Source organism: Nerophis lumbriciformis, linkage group LG22 (assembly GCF_033978685.3).
Source record: "Nerophis lumbriciformis linkage group LG22, RoL_Nlum_v2.1, whole genome shotgun sequence".
In the NCBI taxonomy this organism is placed as follows: domain Eukaryota; kingdom Metazoa; phylum Chordata; class Actinopteri; order Syngnathiformes; family Syngnathidae; genus Nerophis; species Nerophis lumbriciformis.
In genome coordinates, this window is record NC_084569.2 from 267,501 (window position 1) to 290,681 (window position 23,181).

Consider the following 23,181-nt stretch of genomic DNA (forward strand, 5'->3'; position numbering starts at 1 on the left):
AATATCAAAAGTTTTGTCCGTTTTACTGATAGTCGTTGACTTAATTTTACCCGTGTATTACAGTCACAAAGGCCGCACGCAGACAATGATTGGACCTTGGCACATCTTTGAATATTTCATTATCTTTAGGTTTCCCTTATTGCAGTTCTTGGCTTATTTTTACACTTGCCTGTACAGTTGTTAAGGCTCTGGGATGGCAACAATTTGACACTGGAGCAGATATTAGTATCTATGGAGGGGAAAAATGTTTTTTTATGACACAAACAAATACGAGATGGAGCAGCATCTCAGCATGAATTGTGTCGTACGTGCAATTGTTGAAAATCAACATTGTAATACTAGCTGGAATCATTTTTAATGAATAGAAGTTATCACACAACTTTTGTGTTACATTGAGTTCAGCTCGCCCTGTCTTTGATCTTACCAAGCAAAAGGCTTGTAAAACTCCACTTTGTACGATGGGAAGCGACATGAAGGTGTCGGTTTCTTTAATCTATTGTGATCCACAGGAAGATCTGGTCTTGACCCGAGATCTACAAAGCGGAGAGGAAGCAGGACCTGACGCAAGCGCCAGGCATCTTTTCTTTGAACTGTTTTGTGACCGAGGGCAACGGCTGTTTACGACCCCCTCGCCCCTTAAAAACAGCTGTTGCCATGTAATCTGGGAAAATCCAAATAAAAGAGGAGGCGTGCAATCCTTTCGTCAGAGCGGGGTGGAAGACTGTACACGAGTACAGCCCAGACGTTTCTCCATCCATCCATCCATCTTCTTCCGCTTATCCGAGGTCGGGTCGCGGGGGCAGCAGCCTAAGCAGGGAAGCCCAGACTTCCCTCTCCCCAGCCACTTCGTCCAGCTTTTCCTGTGGGACCCCGAGGCGTTCCCAGGCCAGCCGGGAGACATAGTCTTCCCAACGTGTCCTGGGTCTTCCCCGCGGCCTCCTACCGGTCGGACGTGCCCTAAACACCTCCCTAGGGAGGCGTTCGGGTGGCATCCTGACCAGATGCCCGAACCACCTCATCTGGCTCCTCTCGATGTGGAGGAGCAGCGGCTTTACTTTGAGCTCCCCCCGGATGACACAGCTTCTCACCCTATCTCTAAGGGAGAGCCCCGCCACCCGGCGGAGGAAACTCATTTGGGCCGCTTGTACCCGTGATCTTGTCCTTTCGGTCATAACCCAAAGCTCATGACCATAGGTGAGGATGGGAACATAGATCGACCGGTAAATTGAGAGCTTTGCCTTCCGGCTCAGCTCCTTCTTCACCACAACGGATCGATACAGCGTCCGCATTACTGAAGACGCCGCACCGATCCGCCTGTCGATCTCACCATCCACTCTTCCCTCACTCGTGAACAAGACGCCGAGGTACTTGAACTCCTCCACTTGGGGCAAGATCTCCTCCCCAACCCGGAGATGGCACTCCACCCTTTTCCGGGCGAGAACCATGGACTCGGATTTGGAGGCGCTGATTCTCATCCCAGTCGCTTCACACTCGGCTGCGAACCGATCCAGTGAGAGCTGAAGATCCTGGCCAGATGAAGCCATCAGGACCACATCATCTGCAAATAGCAGAGACCTAATCCTGCAGCCACCAAACCAGATCCCCTCAACGCCTTGACTGCGCCTAGAAATTCTGTCCATAAAAGTTATGAACAGAATCGGTGACAAAGGGCAGCCTTGGCGGAGTCCAACCCTCACTGGAAACGTGTCCGACTTACTGCCGGCAATGCGGACCAAGCTCTGGCACTGAGCATACAGGGAGCGGACTGCCACAATCAGACAGTCCGATACCCCATACTCTCTGAGCACTCCCGTGAGCACTCCCCACAGGACTTCCCGAGGGACACGGTCGAATGCCTTCTCCAAGTCCACAAAACACATGTAGACTGGTTGGGCAAACTCCCATGCACCCTCAAGGACCCTGCCGAGAGTATAGAGCTGGTCCACAGTTCCACGACCAGGACGAAAACCACACTGTTCCTCCTGAATCCGAGGTTCGACTATCCGGCGTAGCCTCCTCTCCAGTACACCTGAATAGACCTTACCGGGAAGGCTGAGGAGTGTGATCCCACGATAGTTGGAACACACCCTCCGGTTCCCCTTCTTAAAGAGAGGAACCACCACCCCGGTCTGCCAATCCAGAGGTACCGCCCCCGATGTCCATGCGATGCTGCAGAGTCTTGTCAACCAAGACAGCCCCACAGCATCCAGAGCCTTAAGGAACTCCGGGCGGATCTCATCTACCCCTGGGGCCTTGCCACCGAGGAGCTTTTTAACTACCTCAGCAACCTCAGCCCCAGACGTTTCTCCTCATGAGCCAAATTGAATCCTGTCTCTGTTTAATTCCTTGCTTCTTGTCTGTTTAATAGATGTCATCGGTGTTTGAACCTGACAGAACCTAAAATACACAATTTTGTACACATTAAAAGTCAAACTGCAAAGTTCTTCCATTGGAATCTCAAGACCTTCCAGTCCAGTCGTGATGGAGTTTTTACTTTGTGCTTGGATGCAAGCATGTTAAGATGTCCCAGCAGCCAAGGTGCAGAGAGTGACATCATGCTCTTTGCTCTCTGAACTCTTCTTAACCCCATGCTCAGATGTTGTGATGCTGCTGTTCTGCGGTCGGTGCATAGCGGGCATACGCATGGCCTTGGGTTATAGTAACAACAAAATATGAGGACTTTTGCATACAAGCCTGATCAGAGGTGACGTCCATGTTTGCTTTAGTGGTCATCAATTCGACGGACATCTCTTTGGGCTACTTTACCAACTGGATTAGTGAACGGTCAACCTTTTCTGGACAATGTCAGCCAAGGGCTTTGTTTGTAATCCTATACTCTGCATGCATACTGGGCTTCTTCATTTCAATTGTCAAAGCATGCTAGAAAATTAGTGGTGAGTACTCTCCAACAAAATGTGTTTGTCCAACATGCACTGGAACACAATATACCGGGTATTGTACCTTTTTTTGTTGGGGATGTTCAGGGAAATCTGCCTCATTCATGAATGCTTTCAGCACAAATACGTGTCAGTGACCTGGCGTCCTTCAAACATGCAACCAAAGGGACCAATTAAGTTACAATAGCGTAAATTCAACCGAGAGTTTATTATCAAACAAGTCCGAGGTGAAATATTGTCATTTTGTAGTGATGGGTAAGCTACTTGGAACATGTAGTGAGTTAAGCTACAAGTTACTCTCGATGAAATGTAGCTACATAGGAAAACAAATGGTTCATTATTATGAGATGGGTAGGTTGTGAGTTCAAACCCCGGCCGAGTCATACCAAAGACTAAAAAAAATGGGAGCCATTACCGCCCTGCTTGGCACTCAGCATCAAGGGTTGGAATTGGGGATTAAATCACCAAAAATGATTCCCGGGCGCGGCCACCGCTGCTGCCCACTGCTCCCCTCACCTCCCAGGGGGTGAACAAGGGGATGAGAGGACAAATTTCACCACACCTAGTGGTGCCACAATCATACCTCAGTCATTGGTACTTAATCATTGGCAAGATTTTATGGAATACGGCGAGAAAATCGGGACGGTGTGGCTCGGTACCAGAAATTGTAGGGTTCCAGGTTCGATCCCCGCTTCCGCCATCTTAGTCACTGCCGTTGTGTCCTTGGGCAAGACACTTTACCCACCTTTCCCCCAGTGCCGCCCACACTGCTTTAAAATGTAGCTTCCAGATGTAGACAATGGGTTTCACTATGTAAAGCGCTTTGAGTCTCTAGAAAAAAGTGCTATAGAAGTATAATTCACTTTACTTTCTCAACTCAGTACTAGTGGTTAGAGTGTCCGCCCTGAGATGGGTAGGTTGTGAGTTCAAACCCCGGCCGAGTCATACCAAAGACTAAAAAAAATGGGAGCCATTACCGCCCTGCTTGGCACTCAGCATCAAGGGTTGGAATTGGGGGTTAAATCACCAAAAATGATTCCCGGGCGCGGCCACCGCTGCTGCCCACTGCTCCCCTCACCTCCCAGGGTGTGAACAAGGGGATGGGTCAAATGCAGAGGACAAATGTCACCACACTTAGTGGTGCCACAATCATACCTCAGTCATTGGTACTTAATCATTGGCAAGATTTTACGGAATACGACGAGAAAATCGGGACGGTGTGGCTCGGTGCCATAAATTGTAGGGTTCCAGTTTCGATCCCCACTTCCGCCATCTTAGTCACTGCCGTTGTGTCCTTGGGCAAGACACTTTACCCACCTTACCCCCAGTGCCGCCCACACTGCTTTAAAATGTAGCTTCCAGATGTAGACAATACAATACATATATAATATATTTCTCGAACCGTCGCAAAACGGTTCTTAAAGGTGACATATGTAATAATGTCATGTCAAGTCATCATTATATAGCCCTGATATGTCCAAAGACATTATTAAATCATGTTATTTTCCAATACCTCTGTAACTGATAACAGTAGTTCAGCCGGGATATGATCATTTCAAAATTAGATTTACAGCCCCGAAATCTTGTTGTTGTTTTCATTTCGATGCCCCACCCTCCACCGTTTGACCAATTAGAAAGTCAGTGAGTTGTTACACACTGCCACCTTTATCTGGCAACTGCCACTGGTAAAGTTACTAAACATGTCAGACCGTTAGTACATCTAAAAGACGTTGTTAGGATTCTCAACTTATTCATGACAAAGACAGCAACAAAACGAGGATTTATATCGGGGATGCCCTTGGAATGCCAAACTTGCTAATTTCCTCCTTGATAGGAGGCATTTACGTTTTCTTATTACTTCTAATAAATGGAAATGGACATTTAGTATGTAAACTATATTGTCCAATACGGTTTATGACAGGGGGGCAAACTACTTCCCAGGGGCCACATGTGCCCCGTTGGTCTTTTTAATCTGTCTCGCCAAATATAAGAACGAATTTAGGCAAAGATCTGTTTTGAGAATTGCCAGTACAAAACTGACACTAGACTTCGACACATTGGCAAAAAAAGGGTGATTAACAACGCAGCTCCCGCTAAAAGAGAATGTAAGCGTTAACCCTGTAATATCATTTTTGTGTATTACATTTGTGTATCAAAGGTTCTGGCCACATTATTACACATGGCACCTTGAACGGTGGCGGAAAGCCTTTTTCAACAAGTTTTAAACATAATCCCAACGCAGTTTGCTAAGGTATTCTTCTTGCGTATGTCATCAGATGTTCAGTTCCGTTGCAGCAAGCCATTCCAGCATCTCGTCATCCAGGTTCATCAGGCCGAGGTCGCCATGTGGTGGGCGGTGTTTCGGTCAGCTACTCACAATGTTTTCCACAGTCTGTAAGGGCTCTCCACATTCGGGGCGGTATGGCGTAGTGGGTAGAGCAACCGTGCCAGAAACCTGAGGGTTGCAGGTTCGCTCCCCGCCTCTTACCATCCAAAATCGCTGCCGTTGTGTCCTTGGGCAGGACATTTCACCCTTGCCCCCGGTGGAACTCACACCGGTGAATGAATGATGAATGATAGGTGGTGGTCGGAGGGGCCGTAGGCGTAAATTGGCAGCCACGCTTCTGTCAGTCTACCCCAGGGCAGCTGTGGCTATGAAAGTAGCTTACCACCACCAGGTGTGAATGAATTATGGCTTCTCACTTCTCTGTGAAGTGCTTTGAGTGTCTAGAAAAGCGCTATATAAATCTAAGTCCATCCATCCATCCATCTTCTTCAGCAGCCTAAGCAGGGAAGCCCAGACGTCCCTCTCCCCAGCCACTTCGTCCAGCTCTTCCTGTGGGACCCCGAGGCGTTCCCAGGCCAGCCGGGAGACATAGTCTTCCCAACGTGTCCTGGGTCTTCCCCGCGGCCTCCTACCGGTCGGACGTGCTCTAAACACCTCCCTAGGGAGGCGTTCGGGTGGCATCCTGACCAGATGCCCGAACCACCTCATCTGGCTCCTCTCGATGTGGAGGAGCAGCGGCTTTACTTTGAGCTCCTCCCGGATGGCAGAGCTTCTCACCCTATCTCTAAGGGAGAGCCCCGCCACCCGGCGGAGGAAACTCATTTCGGCCGCTTGTACCCGTGATCTTGTCCTTTCGGTCATAACCCAAAGCTCATGACCATAGGTGAGGATGGGAACGTAGATCGACCGGTAAATTGAGAGCTTTGCCTTCCGGCTCAGCTCCTTCTTCACTACAACGGATCGATACAGCGTCCGCATTACTGAAGACGCCGCACCGATCCGCCTGTCGATCTCACGATCCACTCTTCCCTCACTTGTGAACAAGACTCCGAGGTACTTGAACTCCTCCACTTGGGGCAAGATCTCCTCCCCAACCCGGAGATGGCACCCCACCCTTTTCCGGGCGAGAACCATGGACTCGGACTTGGAGGTGCTGATTCTCATCCCAGTCGCTTCACACTCAGCTGCGAACCGATCCAGTGAGAGCTGAAGATCCTGGCCAGATGAAGCCATCAGGACCACATCATGTTTAAAAAGCAGAGACCTAATCCTGCAGCCACCAAACCAGATCCCCTCAACGCCTTGACTGCGCCTAGAAATTCTGTCCATAAAAGTTATGAACAGAATCGGTGACAAAGGGAAGCCTTGGCGGAGTCCAACCCTCACTGGAAACGTGTCCGACTTACTACCGGCAATGCGGACCAAGCTCTGGCACTGATCATACAGGGAGCGGACTGCCACAATCAGACAGTCCGATAACCCGTACTCTCCGAGCACTCCCCACACGACTTCCCGAGAGACACGGTCGAATGCCTTCTCCAAGTCCACAAAACACATGTAGACTGGTTGGGCAAACTCCCATGCACCCTCAAGGACCCTGCCGAGAGTATAGAGCTGGTCCACAGTTCCACGACCAGGACGAAAACCACACTGTTCCAGGACGAAAACCACACTGTTCCTCCTGAATCCGAGGTTCGACTATCCGGCGTAGCCTCCTCTCCAGTACACCTAAGTCATTATTATTATTATTCACAGCGGGCATTGTCCGTTAGGCCCCATCATTGCATTGCTTCACCGAAGCGTCAAACGCCTGTCCCCCGGCGGTTGAGGGGTTGTCCACTGCTTACGGGGGAGGTACTGGTCAGGAACATCTGTGGGATGCATGATCTAGCTGTAAAGCTGAGATGATTCTGGTGCTTTCCACTGTTCCCTCCACCTTGCCTTGACCCAGGAAGCCCTTGCTAATGTCAGCTGCTGTTGTACTGAGCAACTCCTGGGCCTGTATAAAGATACTGCCTGCCAAGATGGGTTGCTGGTTAGAATGGCCAAGTCATCTGCATAATAGTACGTTTGTACTTCCCTGATGTTGTTGGGGATAGGTCATGGATGTAGATGTTAAACAGCATAGGTGCCAGCACTGAACCCTGTGGGATGCCGTTCTTAAGCTTTCTCACCCTGCTGCTCTGCCCGTTGCTAGTCAGTAGCCGGAAGATGCAGTTTCTTAGCATCTCCATTATAAAACTTACAATGTGCTTTTTTGGGAGGGGGGTTTCCAGAAGCTTCATGTGTAGCCCACATAGGTCCAGAAAGAGGGCACCATTCTTCTCTTATGTCTTGGCACAAGAGAGTTACCTGGTCTGTTGTTGACCTGCCATTTAAAAACCCTGCTTGTTCATTGCGTAGCTGGGGGTCGATCACTGGGTTGATGCGACCCAGAATGAGGCGTTCCAGGAGACTGAATTGGAGATGTGCCGGTATCCCTTGTGATCATCACTCGGCTTTTTAGGCTTTAGCAGGGCGATCACCTTAGCACAATCGTTTGCCTACTTGCCTTGATGTTTAATATACTCTGAATGGATACTATCTATGCCTGGCGCCTTTCCAGTCTTCAGGCATTGGGTGGCGATTTCCTGAGCCCTGAAGTTGGTGGATAGATTTAAGTCGCATCCATGGTTCCTGAGAATGGACTCTTGCTCATGCTTCTCTGATTAGGGAACCTGCCATTACTCAGCAGAATCAACGCAATGGAGTTTGCTTTGATGGGCCGTTGTGCTGGGTTTGTTCCATTTCTTCACATCCCGCCCTTGTACAGGCTGGACTACAGATGGAGTGGTGATGAGGGAGGGTGACCGGGGGCACATGCCCAGAATGTGTCTTACTGGAAGTGACTTGTTGCTGTGCCATTTCACAAAAGCCAGGCCCGGGTTGGTAGTGCTGTTCCAGCGTGCAGAGTAAAAGATGGCAGGGGGCTCCTTTGGGTCGTATAGGAGTGCCGCATCAGCCGTTGAGGCCCGGTCTAACAGGGAATCACCATCAGTGTTGGAACTGCTGTACCCCCAATCCGTATGACAGCTTTTAAAGTTGCCAGCATACATGCCAGGCATTGTATTGTTACAAAAACGACTGCAAAAATACTGGACTAAGACATGACAGGAGATCTCTGCTTTTTTCAAGGACCTACTGCCAAAAACATTTGTCAAAGATACTCAATATGACAATGGAGTTGACTGTTTTTAAGGATATGCTGCTAAAACACCAGTTAAAGATCCTCTATATTGACTTTTATAACCTTTCCTGTCAAAGACCTTACCAACTTAGCACCTGATCTCAATCTTATTTTGAATTGCTGCCGGTGGAAACATTTGATTGGGAACACTTAAAATACAGTCATGTTTCGTTACGTGTTTCTATAAAAACGTAATGCTGTCATTAAACACTCAGTATTACAGAAGGGCAGAACCTGACTCGGGTAGATCTGGTCCCTGCGGACGGCCATGGTGATTAGCTATCTCTTCCTGTGGTCCTTTCTCAAAACAGGCCATTAAGAAGCATTGGTTTTTGCTTCAGATCGTATCTGACCTCCGACTCCCAGCAGAGCGCTGTGATTCAGACGTCGGGAAAAAATTTTCAGAACGAGTGGTACTTTCATGCCTTTGTTGGAATGTACAGACAAAACACAGCTGAGGAGAAAGCAAAAAAAACACACACACCGCAAAGACCAGAACCGAATGGAATTTGAAACGTTTTAGCCAAAAATGTGTCCATGGTCAAGGTGTTTTTTGCAGAAACGTTTCAGATTTCGTCCCTTTCTACTGCTTCAGCTAAAACCCCTCAGCTGCCGGAGGTGAGGGACCTCTAATGGAAGCGACTGTTGGACAAACACGCTGATAAGTCCCCAGGATGGAAATGGGACAAGTCCGGTTCACAATAGAGGATACTACACCTTACCATGTTGTCTATATAGCACCCCAATGGGACCCCGCCTTCTTCCTCCTTTGTGTTGTGTTAGGTGACATTTGTGTGTGTGTGTTCCAGGTAGTGTGGCCCCCTGCCGCCTCATGAGGTGAAGCCCCTCTCCGCATCCTGCCAGCAGCACTGAGTAAGGGATGACAACGCTCTTCTTGCTTCTGGCAATGTTCCTCCTCTCTGGCAGCATCCAGGTGGGTCCTGGCTGCACACACCTGGCTCTCAAAAAAATAGAGAGGGTCTTTGTGTGTATAGGTCACTGAAGGCACAAACACCCTGCTGAAAAGCTTTACTCATAATGAGGTCCTTCTTTGTTTGCTTACAATTCAGGTCGTTATTATTATGGGCCTGCTGCAATGCAAGCAGCCCATATTATTATTTATGAGGGACATTATTCAGAATTACCTCTTACATACACTACTGACATGCTCTCACATAAACAACTGAAATGTTTTTCTCTCACACACACTACTGAAACACTCTCATACACACTATTGAAACACTCTTATACACACTACTGAAATGCTCTCACATAAACAACTGAAATGTTTTTCTCTCACACATACTACTGAAACACTCTCATACACACTATTGAAACACTCTTATACACACTACTGAAATGCTCTCACATAAACAACTGAAATCTTTTAGTTGTTTATGTGAGAGCATTTCAGTAGTGTATGTAATATTTACACTGGGGCGGTATAGCTCGGTTGGTGGAGCGGCCGTGCCGGCAACTTGAGGGTTCCAGGTTCGATCCCCGCTTCCGCCATCCTAGTCACTGCTGTTGTGTCCTTGGGCTAGACACTTTACCCACCTGCTCCCAGTGCCACCCACACTGGTTTAAATGTAACTTAGATATTGGGTTTCACTATGTAAAGCGCTTTGAGTCACTAGAGAAAAGCGCTATATAAATATAATTCACTTCACTTCACTTTTTTTTCTCTAATTCCCCAGCCACACACTTTCGAGTCATACAACTTGCTATGTGACACAAGCTAACCGTTAGCATGTTAATATTAGCTTGCTAGCATGCTAACATTAGCATGCTACCATTTTGAGCTAATTTTTCTACCGTTTACCCCAGTGTCATATAACTTGGTATGTGGCACATGCTAGCCGTTAGCATGTTAGCATGCTAACATTAAAGTGCTAGCTTTTTGAGCTAATTTTGTAACTGTTTAACCTAGAGTCATATAACTTGGTATGTGACAGCTGCTAACTGATGGCATGCTAACGTTAGCTTGCTAACATTAAAGTGCTAACTTTTTGCGCTAATTTTACACTTTTTTTCTCTAATTCCCCAGCCACACACCTTCGGGTCATATAACTTGCTATGTGACACAAGCTAACCGTTAGCATGTTAATATTAGCTTGCTAGCATGCTAACATTAGCATGCTACCATTTTGAGCTAATTTTTCTACCGTTTACCCCAGTGTCATATAACTTAGTATGTGACACATGCTAACCGTTAGCATGTTTATGTTAGCATGCTAACATTTGAGTGCTAGCTTTTTGAGCTAATTTTGCAACTGTTTAACCTAGAGTCATATAACTTGGTATGTGACTGCTGCTAACAGTTAGCGTGCTCACGTTAGCATGCTAGCAAGCTAACTCAAGCGTGCTAACATTTTCATCTAATTTTACCCTTTTTTTCTCTATTTCCGCAGCCATACACCTTACAGCCGTGTTATTTGATATTTGAGACATGCTAACTGTTAGCATGAAGTCGTTAGCACACATGTTAGCATTTCAATGTAAGCATGCTAAGATTTTAGGCTAGCTCTGTAGCTGTTTTTGTACGGTTACACCTTAAGCTCACGGATTCAGACACTCGGCACCGAGTTATTATTATTATCATTGTTATCGTTATTACTTATTTGCATATGTTTCAAACAAGCCCGCGGCAATTGAGTGACTCTTTTGGTTAAATCAAAGACCAATGCGTTTAGTTAGCAGGTACGTGTCTGAAAATACTATGCTAAATAACATAATAGCCGCTAGTATAGGTGACGAAAGGTATTCCTGGCAGTATTTTTATATTAAATTAAAAATGTTAACACAAGAAATATAGCATAAGCGACTTTAAAATGTAGAACTTTTCAAAAATGCATTCCTTAAGTACATTTAATACCACACAATTGCAATAATTTACCGATAAATTAAGACACAAAAATGTAAAAAGTGGCAATGTCAACAAATGGCTTGTAAGAAACAATTTTTAGTTTGTGGGTCTACCTTAATCCAATTGTATGCATAAAAATATTTAAATGTGATCATCATTTAAACGTATCTGTAGAAGTTGCCCTCTAGTGGGTTCTTCGGACCATCACACACTGCCAGGAGAGCCAGGAATTTCAGGGTATAACACTGTTTTATTTTCATAAAAAGGTGCAGAGGCTTTTGCTTTTCAGCAAAGTGTCTTTGTCTGCTGCGTCCGCTCAGCAGCACCTCCAACCCCGACTACTCGTCTCATCACGGCTGCTGCTAATAAAGGCGACAGGTGATTAGATAACAAGGCCCACCTGGGCCATCTACGCACCTGTCGCTGTCTTCGAGGCCGGTCCTGGCAACACCCCGTTCTGCGGCAGGCCCGCAGGCCACGCCCCCCTCCACAATATCAAATGTATCTAGAAGACTTTTTAAGGTTTGAATATACCTACAAATAATTCATTGAATTTAAGTTTTCCATCTTGCTAAACTATAATTGAGATAGGTTTTTTATTTTATTTTTTTCAAATTCTGTGAATTCATGCACAAATTGACCAAATTGGGTTTTACAGTAGGTGTGCATCAAGGTGGACAATTTGGTGATGCAAATCACATCAGGATTGTTTCACCCTTAAGGAGGTCTTGCCCAGGGCCGGCCCGTGGCATAGGCCGTATAGGCAAATGCTAAGGGCGCCGTCCATCAGGGGGCGCCACGCCAGTGCCACAAATGTTGGAGAAAAAAAAGAAAAAAAAAAAAAAGTTGGTATTATTATTTCTAAATACAAAAAATAATCCCACGTTAATTAAAATGCAAAGTAAAGCCTATTTAATAGAAAAATTATTTGTTACAACAAACTGTCAGGTGCCCAGGGAAGAAAAAAGAGAAAAGAAGAGGAGGAGAAACGAGAAAAGACAGAGGTAGCAGGTAGGTAACGTTAGCCTACATTCAATTATTTGTCTGTTACAGAATGTGATAGTAACCTGGCTTTTTAGCATTAAGCTAATGTTACATGATTCGGCAATTGCTAATCAATAAATAGCTAGTTCTGTTTTAACGTCGGGTTAATATTGTGGAGGGGGCTAAATTGTTATGGAAAATAATAATGTAACGTTAGGTAATTACAGTACTCACCTTACATTCCTCAGGGACATTTGTATTAGATCTTTTAAGCAGGTGTTTTTTGTTTACATTGTTATTGCCTTCTGGTTAGCTAATGTTTGCCCTGCAGGTAATAGTCACTTTTCCACCCCTTTATATATTAGGTATAGTTGTAAGTAAAAAAAAAAAAAAGGTCAAAGACAAAGCTATTCGGTTTCTTGTGAGTATATACACTTCACTGCCGATGTGGGGGGGCGCCACCTAAAATCTTGCCTAGGGCGCCAGATTGGTTAGGGCCGGGCCTGGTCTTGCCTAATATTTATACAAAGCTACGAACAACGGGAGACCGGGCTTTCTGCTCTGCCACTCCCAGTCTGTGGAACGCTCTCCCTGACCACCTGAGGGCACCACAGACTGTGGATGCTTTTAAAAAAGGCTTAAAACCCCTTTTTTTTTTTTTTTTTTTTAAAGCCCTTTTTTTTTTTTTTTAGATATATGCATACTACTTTTAGCTATTTGGCTGTTCTAGTTTTTATTTTTTATTAATTTTTTCATTATCTTTTTATTTTTGATTTGATTTTTTTTAATACACTGTAGCACTTTGAGGTTGTTTACTCAATGTAAAGTGCATTTACAAATAAAATCTATTATTATTATTATTATGTTGTTCACCTCGTCTGCCCTACGAGACAATGCAAAGCATGTTGACGTGGACGTCTAAACAGTTTTGTTAACAGCGTGTGTGTAATGTCACCCTGTGCCCCCCCCCATCCCCTGCCATATTCACACATTGAAGTGTGTGTCACTCTCATTATGTCACAAGTATACACCCGCTGAAGTCAAACAAATGAAGTCCATGCAGAGTCGTGTCTCATTGTCGCTTCTCATCCTTTTAACAATGATGTCTCCCTCCATGTCCAGACGTCCCCTGCTGTGACCATGGATAAGCTGCAGGAGAGCTGGAAGTTGTACATGGACGAGTGTGAGCTCAACAATAGCAGAGCGCCTCCAAACAGTGGTGAGGAAGCTCAGGAGGCACGTGAAACCTCCATTTCATTCTTTGCTCGTTTGCTCACAAGAGGCTCGTAACCTCGCGGTTTTGGACAGAGTAATTTTTTTTTAAATGACCAGCCTCAACTAGCACATCCATCCATCCATTTTCTACCACTTGTCCCACTAGAACATAAACTACAATAAACACTGCAAGCAACAAAGTCAGAACCCATCATTGTGAGATGTCATAAAATACTTCACATGAGTGAGAATCTATAGCAAGGGTGTCAAAGTCAAGGCCAGCGGGCCAGATAGGATAGGACAGGTCTTTATTGTCATTGCACAAGTACAACGAAACTATGTTTTCAGCACAAATCCGTTCAAGATTAGACAAACAGAACACGAGGCGCGCCGTAAAAGATGGGAAAAAGGTAAAACGCTGGGAAAGGATGAGTAAAAAAATACAATCTAGACTGGGCTCCTAAGGGGGCCCAGTCTGGAGTGGGAAAAAACCTCCATGCAATGCACACATAAACATGTTACATATAATCACGACAACTCGCAAAAGAGGGGCGGGGGGGAGTTGGGACCCTGGAGGTCGACTGCTGCCATGAAACGCTGCCATCCGTCCATCAATGAATGATCAATGATGATATTTGATTAGTGTTAGAACACAGTTTTGTTTTGCACACACCAATACTCCATCAGTGTTGGCGCTAAGAATTTTCAAAATGGAGTTCCAGGGACCCCGTCAAGTCATAAAAATGGGGTCCCACAGTCAATTTTTGGGGTCCCACTTTTTTGTAAGCGTTGATAAATGTATGCATTATCCTGTTATGTCTCACATTCTTTCTTTTTCTTTTTTTCTTTAGTTTATTCGGAACATGAACACACTTACAGCATAACACATCACACAATTTCATATCATTTCACTTCACATCATGTCCGAAAAGGAGTAGGAAGAAGCAAAGCTTATTTAAAAGAATAGGATAGAATAGAAAGTACTTTATTGATCCCTGGGGGAAATTCAGCACCACAGTTCGCTCACAAGAAACAATAAATACTATACAGCATTATTCACATGTGAATAATATAAATATATGTATAATATATTTATATTTAAGTACATTTAATCCTACCCCCTTCCCACTTCAGAGCGTTTACAAATATATACATTCATTTACTGACTTTTTTTTTTTTTAGTAAAATGACATCCGTGAATGAGTAATACAACAGTTTTGTAATATATAATGAAGTCAGTCATTATTAACATACTGAGAGGAAGAATATCTTATTTTTAATAAGGTTGAAAGTATTTCTCATAATTCTTATTTGTACTTTGCAAGCACTATTCATTTGAACAACTTCTTAAACTGGATCTGTATATTGCGTTTTGGAAAAAGGTTGTCATTAATGTTACTTCATTCATTAAAAAATGATACAAAAGAAAACACATTTTTATGCATATGTAAATGTATTCAGTTATAAACATTCATTAACGTTCTTCTTTCCTTCATGGATCTAAACTTTACCGCTGCCGGTAGTTTTTTTCTATATTTTTATTGTATTATTTTCAGAATGTGTTTGTTCTATTTTTGGCCAAAGTAAGACAAAGAAAAAGTTGTCTTTATTTTTTACTTTTAATGCCATGATTTTAATACACATTTCCCTCCATGCGGCCCCTGAGATAAAATGACTTGGACAGCCCTTATTTATAGCTTTGTCTTTTTGCTGTGATGTTTAAAAAGTGTGATGATAACCATAGAAAGTGTAATGTCATTTGCTCCAACATAAACAGTACAGTATAGGGAAGCGTGAAGCTGCTCAGTACAATAAGATATATACCAGGGGTGCTCACACTTTTTCTGCAGGCGAGCTACTTTTCAATTGATCAAGTCGTGGGGATCTACCTCATTCATATATATCATTTATATTTACTTATTTATGAAATATATGTTTTTGTTAACAAGTTAAAGGTGTTTAATGATAATGCAAGCATGTTTAACACATAGTTAATATTGTTAATAAATTAAAGGTGTTTAATGATAATACAAGAATGTTTAATACATATAGTTAATATTGTTAATAAATTAAAGGTGTTTAATGATAATACAAGCATGTTTAACACATATAGTTAATATTGTTAACAAGTTAAAGGTGTTTAATGATAATACAAGCATGTTTAACACATATAGTTAATATTGTTAACAAGTTAAAGGTGTTTAATGATAATACAAGCATGTTTAACACATATAGTTAATATTGTTAACAAGTTAAAGGTGTTTAAAGATAATACAAGCATGTTTAATACATATAGTTAATATTGTTAACAAGTTAAAGGTGTTTAAAGATAATACAAGCATGTTTAACACATATAGTTAATATTGTTAACAAGTTAAAGGTGTTTAAAGATAATGCAAGCATGTTTAACACATATAGTTAATATTGTTAACAAGTTAAAGGTGTTTAATGATAATACAAGCATGTTTAACACATATAGTTAATATTGTTAACAAGTTAAAGGTGTTTAATGATAATACAAGCATGTTTAACACATATAGTTAATATTGTTAACAAGTTAAAGGTGTTTAAAGATAATACAAGCATGTTTAATACATATAGTTAATATTGTTAACAAGTTAAAGGTGTTTAATGATAATACAAGCATGTTTAATACATATAGTTAATATTGTTAACAAGTTAAAGGTGTTTAATGATAATACAAACATGTTTAACACATATAGTTAATATTGTTAATAAGTTAAAGGTGTTTAAAGATAATGCAAGCATGTTTAAGACATATAGTTAATATTGTTAACAAGTTAAGGTGTTTAAAGATAATACAAGCATGTTTAACACATATAGATTCCTTTCTTTCATGAAGACAAGAATATAAGTTGGTGTATTACCTGATTCTGATGACTTTTGCAGTGATTGTAATCAGACAGTGGTGCTGAAACGTCCGCATTTTCGAATGGAGGAGAAAAAAAGTCCTCCTTCTGTCCAATACCACATGAAAGTGGTTGGTTTTTGGCATCTTATTTGTCCAGCTTCCGTACTCCTTTGTATACACTTTACAAGAAATACATTGTCGGCAAACTCCGTAGCTTGCTAGCTTGTGCACGCCAGCTTTCTGAGACTCTTGTTTTGTTAGCGCAACTGCGCAGTCGGTCTTTGGAGTTTTGACGACAGGTACGGCGCCAGAGTCTGTGGAAATAAAGTGTTTCTCGCCTTCCAGTCGGTCATTTTAATGAGCTGGCAGCAGCCAGCGTCATCTCAGAAGACCCTCGGGTGCCGTGAATGTCAATCAAGTGACGAAAGTGACGTCATAGTGAAGATTTATGATCGCTCATTTTTAGGACTATTTTTTTAATGCCTGGCTGGTGATCGACTGACACACCCTCCGAGATCGACCGGTAGCTCGCGATCGACGTAATGAGCACCCCTGATCTATACTGTACAATAAGATCACTTCTCCTGAGAACCAGAATCCATGGCAAAGGACATTTCTGTACTGTATGTCCGTTATGTTGGACTCTACTGCGACATTAGCAGAGAAGATCAAAGCGCTAACAAAGTGCTAACAGGCAGAAAATCACCAATGAACTCTGTAGTAAAGATGAGAGAGCGCCATAATGGTCTTAGCCATCTTGTTTGTTTACTACCTGCAGGTCTTGTGTGCAACAGAACCTTCGACAAGTACGCCTGCTGGCCTGACGGACTACCCAACACTACCGTTAGCGTGTCATGTCCATGGTACCTACCGTGGTACCATAAAGGTACGACTACCACTAGTGATGTACAGATACATTTTCGTACGAAAATGGCCCAAAATTGCCTGAGATACAGACAGGGATCTGCAAAACATGCAATGTAAAAATATTAGAGGGGCTCAGATCCCAGATCAGGGCAAGAATAAGTCAAACCAATAGGAACTACGAGAAACCTGGGAAGGGTCCGCAGTCCGGCGTGTTGGTCAGCTTTAGGGTCATGTAGAGTTGGCTGTCATCAGCATAACAGTGGAAGCTAACACGTATGATGTGCAGGGCCAAGAACTCAACCCTGGGGAACTCCACACGTTACCTTAACATAGTCCGAGGTCACATTGTTATGGGAGACGCACTGCATCCTGTCAGTAAGATAAGAGTTAAACCAAGACAAGGCTAAGTCTGTACTGAACAAATATGCAGGATCGTTTTTATTGAGGCGGATGATATTGGAGTAGTGATTAGTTTTAGCTAAGCTAAGCGTGCGTTTATACGTTATTAAACTATCACACCATTCTTGATGGAAAACCTCAAGTTTAGTCGCGCGCCATTTTCTTCTAGTTTTCTGCATGATAGTTTAAGAGCTCTGGTTTCTTCTGTAAATCAGGGGTACGCCTTTTAGGGGCCCTTGTTAGCATTAGCGGTGCTATACTATCAGCGGCGTTGCGCAGGGCGTCGTTAAAGTTGTTAGTGAGGTTATCAATGGAGCCCACATAATTTGGGAATGGCGCCATTACCGCAGGCAGTAGGCCAGCAAGAGTCGTAGTTGTGACAGCATTAATGTTGCGGCTCCTAAAGCAGTTATTATTATTATTAGCTTGTTGACAATGAGTCAGAACTTTAAATTTTATAAGGTAATGATCGGACATTATTTTAGTGGACGGGAGTACCATAACTTTGGAGGTGGTAACACCCCGGACAAAGACTAGGTCTATCGTATTACCGTTGCGATGGGCGGGTTCATTTATTATTTGTGTAAGACCCCAGCTATCAATTATAGTCTGGAGCGCCACGCACGGTGTATTCATATGGATATTAAAATCCCCCATTATAATTATATTATCTGCGTACGTCACGAGATCAGCGACAAACTCTGAAAATTCACTGATAAAGTCCAAATAGGGCCCAGGGTGGTGACAGATAACAGCCAGGTAGAGAGGTAGCCATTTGACAGACCTCATAGTAAGCACCTCAAATGTTTATACATATATACGTATATTGTAGACTTCTACTTTGTAGCTCGGCGACGCCAGTTTCTTCTGTAAACCATGGGGTACGCCTTCTACGGGCCTTTTTTAGCTTTAGCGGTGCTATACTATCAACGGCGTTGCGTAGGGCGTCGTTGAAGTTGTTAGTGAGGTTATCAATGGAGCCCACATAATTTGGGAATGGCGCCACTACCGCAGGCAGTAGGCCAGCAAGAGTCGTAGTTGTGACAGCATTAATGTTGCGGCTCCTAAAGCAGTTATTATTATTATTAGCTTATTGACACTGAGTCAGAACTTTAAATTTGACAAGGTAATGATCGGACATTATTTTAGTGTACAGGAGTACCATAACTTTGGAGGTGGTAACACCCCGGACAAGGACTAGGTCTATCATATACCTTTGCAATGGGTAGGTTAATTTATTATTTGTGTAAGACCACAGCTATCAATTTTAGTCTGGAGCGCCACGCACGGGGTATTCATATGGATATTAAAATCCCCCATTATAATGATATTATCTGAATGCATCAAGAGATCAGCGACAAATTCTGAAAATTCACTGATAAAGTCCAAATAGGGCCCAGGGTGGTGACAGATAACAGCCAGGTAGAGAGGTAGCCATTTGACAGACCTCATAGTAAGCACCTCAAATGTTTATACATATATACGTATATTGTAGACTTCTACTTTGTAGCTCGGCGACGCCAGTTTCTTCTGTAAACCATGGGGTACGCCTTCTACGGGCCTTTTTTTAGCTTTAGCGGTGCTATACTATCAACGGCGTTGCGTAGGGCGTCGTTGAAGTTGTTAGTGAGGTTATCGATAGAGCCCACATAATTTGGGAATGGCGCCATTACCGAAGGCAGTAGGCCAGCAAGAGTCGTAGTTGTGACAGCATTAATGTTGCGGCTCCTAAAGCAGTTATTATTATTATTAGCTTGTTGACAATGAGTCATAACTTTAAATTTTATAAGGTAATGATCGGACATTATTTTAGTGTACGGGAGTACCAAAACTATTGTATTACCGTTTCGATGGGTGGGTTCATTTATTATTTGTGTAAGACCACAGCTATCAATTATAGTCTGGAGCGCCATGGATAGGGTATTTATATGGATATTCAAATCCCCCATTATAATTATATTATCTGCGTGCGTCACTAGATCAGCGACAAACTCTGAAAATTCACTGATAAAGTCCAAATAGGGCCCAGGGTGGTGATGTTGCGGTGTGACAGACCTCATAGTAAGCACCTCAAATGATTATACATATATATATATATGTATATTGTAAACTTCTACGTTGTAGCACGGCGACACCAGCTCTGCGGCCGTTCAGTATTTAGCCTATCCATTGTGTGTTATTATAATAAAATATATTACCGTATATTGTATTATTTTCATTTAACATTGTTGTAATATCAGTGGGAAATACATATTTTCATAATTGTATGATTGTTTTATTCTCTGAATGATGACTATTCACTTGTGCAACGACAATGCCTTGATTATATTGAGGGTAATACACAGTCATAGCTGGAAATGCAATGGTAATATTTTGTATAGTAACTCATTTCGATGTTTCGATTTTTGACCTTTGTTGCTGCATTCTTGGTTTCAGACAACAATTTTCATTTGGGTGCATCCCTAACTACCACCTTCTAGCCCGCATGTTGATGCTGTTACATGTTAAGCTGTGTGTGTTTCTGTGTGTAGTTCAGTATGGAATGGTGTACCAGGAATGTAATGCTAACGGTCAGTGGGTAACTATGAAGAACACCAGCGAGTGCGACTCTAATGATCCCAGTCAGGTAAGAACAGCACACATTGGGAACTGAACTACCAGGATCCAAATACCACGTCTAAACAGCACGTGTAACCTATAGAATTGTGCGTACTGTTAGTAGGCGTGTTGTGTGTGATCTACCAAGACTGCAAACGAGGTGCAAACCACTTTATTTAAATGAGGATTTTGTGTGTACGACGCAGCTGTCACCATGGAGACAAGTATTTACTGCACGTTTAAGCCGGGAGATGTTGATGTACACCAAATATAACCCTCGTTACGGAATTACCAGTCTTGGATGTTCATTTACTTGTTTCATTTTGTCGGAAAAAAAAGCAGATAACAGACATGACACAAAACTATGCTCATTTTAAAATGGCAACTTTCCGGCTTTAAGAAACACATTGCAACAAGTCAGTGTTCAAAAACAAGAAAAAAATATATACAACAATTAGGGGTGACCCGTGCAATGGACGTCTAGTTCATAGTGTGAGAGTCCAGTCCATAGTGGATCTAACATAATAGTGAGAGTCCAGTCCATAGTGGATCTAACATAATAGTGAGAGTCCAGTCCATAGTGGATCTAACATAATAGTGTGAGAGTCCAGTCCATAGTAGATCTAACATAATAGTGAGAGTCCAGTCCATAGTGGATCTAACATAATAGTGAGAGTCCAGTCCATAGTGGATCTAACATAATAGTGTGAGAGTCCAGTCTATAGTGGATCTAACATAATAGTGAGAGTCCAGTCCATAGTGGATCTAACATAATAGTGTGAGACCAGTCCATAGTGGAGCTAACATAAGAGTGAGAGTCCAGTCCATAGTGGATCCAACATAATAGTGAGAGTCCAGTCCATAGTGGATCTAACATAATAGTGTGAAAGTCCAGTCCATAGTGGATCTAACATAATAGTGTGAGACCAGTCCATAGTGGAGCTAACATAAGAGTGAGAGTCCAGTCTATAGTGGATCTAACATAATAGTGTGAAAGTCCAGTCCATAGTGGATCTAACATAATAGTGTGAGAGTCCAGTCTATAGTGGATCTAACATAATAGTGAGAGTCCAGTCCATAGTGGGTCTAACATAATAGTGTGAGAGTCCAGTCCATAGTGGATCTAACATAATAGTGAGAGTCCAGTCCATAGTGGATCTAACATAAGAGTGAGAGTCCAGTCCATGGTGGATCTTACATAATAGTGTGAGAGCCCAGTCCATAGTGGATCTAACATAATAGTGTGAGACCAGTCCATAGTGGAGCTAACATAAGAGTGAGAGTCCAGTCCATAGTGGATCCAACATAATAGTGTGAAAGTCCAGTCCATAGTGGATCTAGCATAATAGTGTGAGAGTCCAGTCTATAGTGGATCTAACATAATAGTGAGAGTCCAGTCCATAGTGGATCTAACATAATAGTGAGAGTCCAGTCCATAGTGGATCTAACATAATAGTGTGAAAGTCCAGTCCATAGTGGATCTAGCATAATAGTGTGAGAGTCCAGTCCATAGTGGATCTAACATAATAGTGAGAGTCCAGTCCATAGTGGATCTAACATAATAGTGAGAGTCCAGTCTATAGTGGATCTAACATAATAGTGAGAGTCCAGTCCATAGTGGATCTAACATAATAGTGAGAGTCCAGTCCATAGTGGATCTAACATAATAGTGAGAGTCCAGTCCATAGTGGGGCCAGCAGGAGATCATCTTGAGTGGAGACAGGTCAGCAGTGCAGAGACGTCGTCAACTGATGCACAGATGAGTGGTCCACCCTGGGTCCCTGACTTTGGACAGCTAGCGCTTCATCTGTGGTCACCGAATCTGGGCCTCCCCCCTCCACGAAGGAGAGGGGGGCAGAGCAGAAAAGAAACGGCAGATCAACTGGTCTCAAAAGGGGGTCTATTCAAAGGCTAGAGTATACAAATGAGTTTTAAAATGTGACTTAAATGCTTCTACTGAGGTGGCATCTCTAACTGTTACTGCTAGAACATTCCATAGTACTGGAGCCCCAATAGAAAACGCTCTATAGCCCGCAGACTGTTTTAGGGCTCTGGGAATCACTAATAAGTCGGAGTTCTTTGAATGCAGATTTCTTGGCGGGACATATGGTACAATACAATCGGCAAGATAGGATGGAGCTAGACCCTTTAGTATGTTATACGTAAGTAGTACAACCTTAAAGTCACATCTTAAGTGGAAATGGAAATTGACAGGGAGATTTCATATTTTTTCTTCTGAATTGTTTGATTCCATATTTGTTTCACTCTGGTTGATCTAAAAATGAAAACTCACTACAACAATTGATATTCTTAATTTCTTCAATCCAGAAAGTTACCATTTCAAATGACAACAAATGTTTGTCCTGTCTTGTTATCTGTTTTTGTCTACAACATTAAACAACTGAATGACCTCCTCCAAGTCTGGTGATTCCATATGTGTTTGCCCGGGGTCGTGTACAGGATGTGTACTTAGTACTTAGATGCATCACAAGTTCATGGATGTTTGTGACATGGTTATTTGTTCAGAGTTCATTGAAATGAGACTAAGTTGTTTGTGTGTGCAGCAGTACTACCGACACATTCGCATCATGTACACAATTGGATACTCTCTGTCTCTGGTGGCTCTGGTGTTGGCGCTCAGCATACTGATATTCTTCAGGTAGGTAATAAATCGCATACTGATATTCTTCAGGTAATAAATAGCACTTTCTCCCAAAGAGGAATAGTGAGAATGGAAGGTAAACTGTGATGTTCAACAGGAAGCTGCACTGTATGAGGAACAACATCCACATGAACCTCTTTGCCTCCTTCATCCTGCGGGCGTTGTCCATCCTCATCAAGGATGCGCTCATGGAGGCGAACATTACCTCGCAGGACCTGAGCCCGGACCAGGACCAGGGATTCTCACAGGCCTCCATGTCGCCCGTAGACCTGTTTGTCAACAATGAGGTCAGTGGACAAGCAAGAGGT

At 43.1% G+C, this 23,181-nt stretch overlaps 1 protein-coding gene across 3 annotated transcripts in view; it reads left to right on the forward strand.

Moving 5' to 3' along the window:
- LOC133615671 (glucagon receptor-like) overlaps positions 1–23,181 on the forward strand; it is a 109,783-nt gene that overhangs the window by 54,411 nt on the left and 32,191 nt on the right. For all 3 annotated transcript variants that reach the window (XR_012051108.1, XR_012051107.1, XM_061974431.2), the window contains exons 2-7: positions 9,220–9,344; positions 13,383–13,479; positions 17,126–17,233; positions 20,145–20,239; positions 22,776–22,870; positions 22,971–23,160. Coding sequence is in view for 1 of the 3 variants with exons in the window: in XM_061974431.2 (XP_061830415.2) it covers positions 9,291–9,344; positions 13,383–13,479; positions 17,126–17,233; positions 20,145–20,239; positions 22,776–22,870; positions 22,971–23,160 (639 nt within the window). In the remaining 2 variants the exon portion in view is untranslated. The remainder of the gene's footprint in view (positions 1–9,219; positions 9,345–13,382; positions 13,480–17,125; positions 17,234–20,144; positions 20,240–22,775; positions 22,871–22,970; positions 23,161–23,181) is intronic.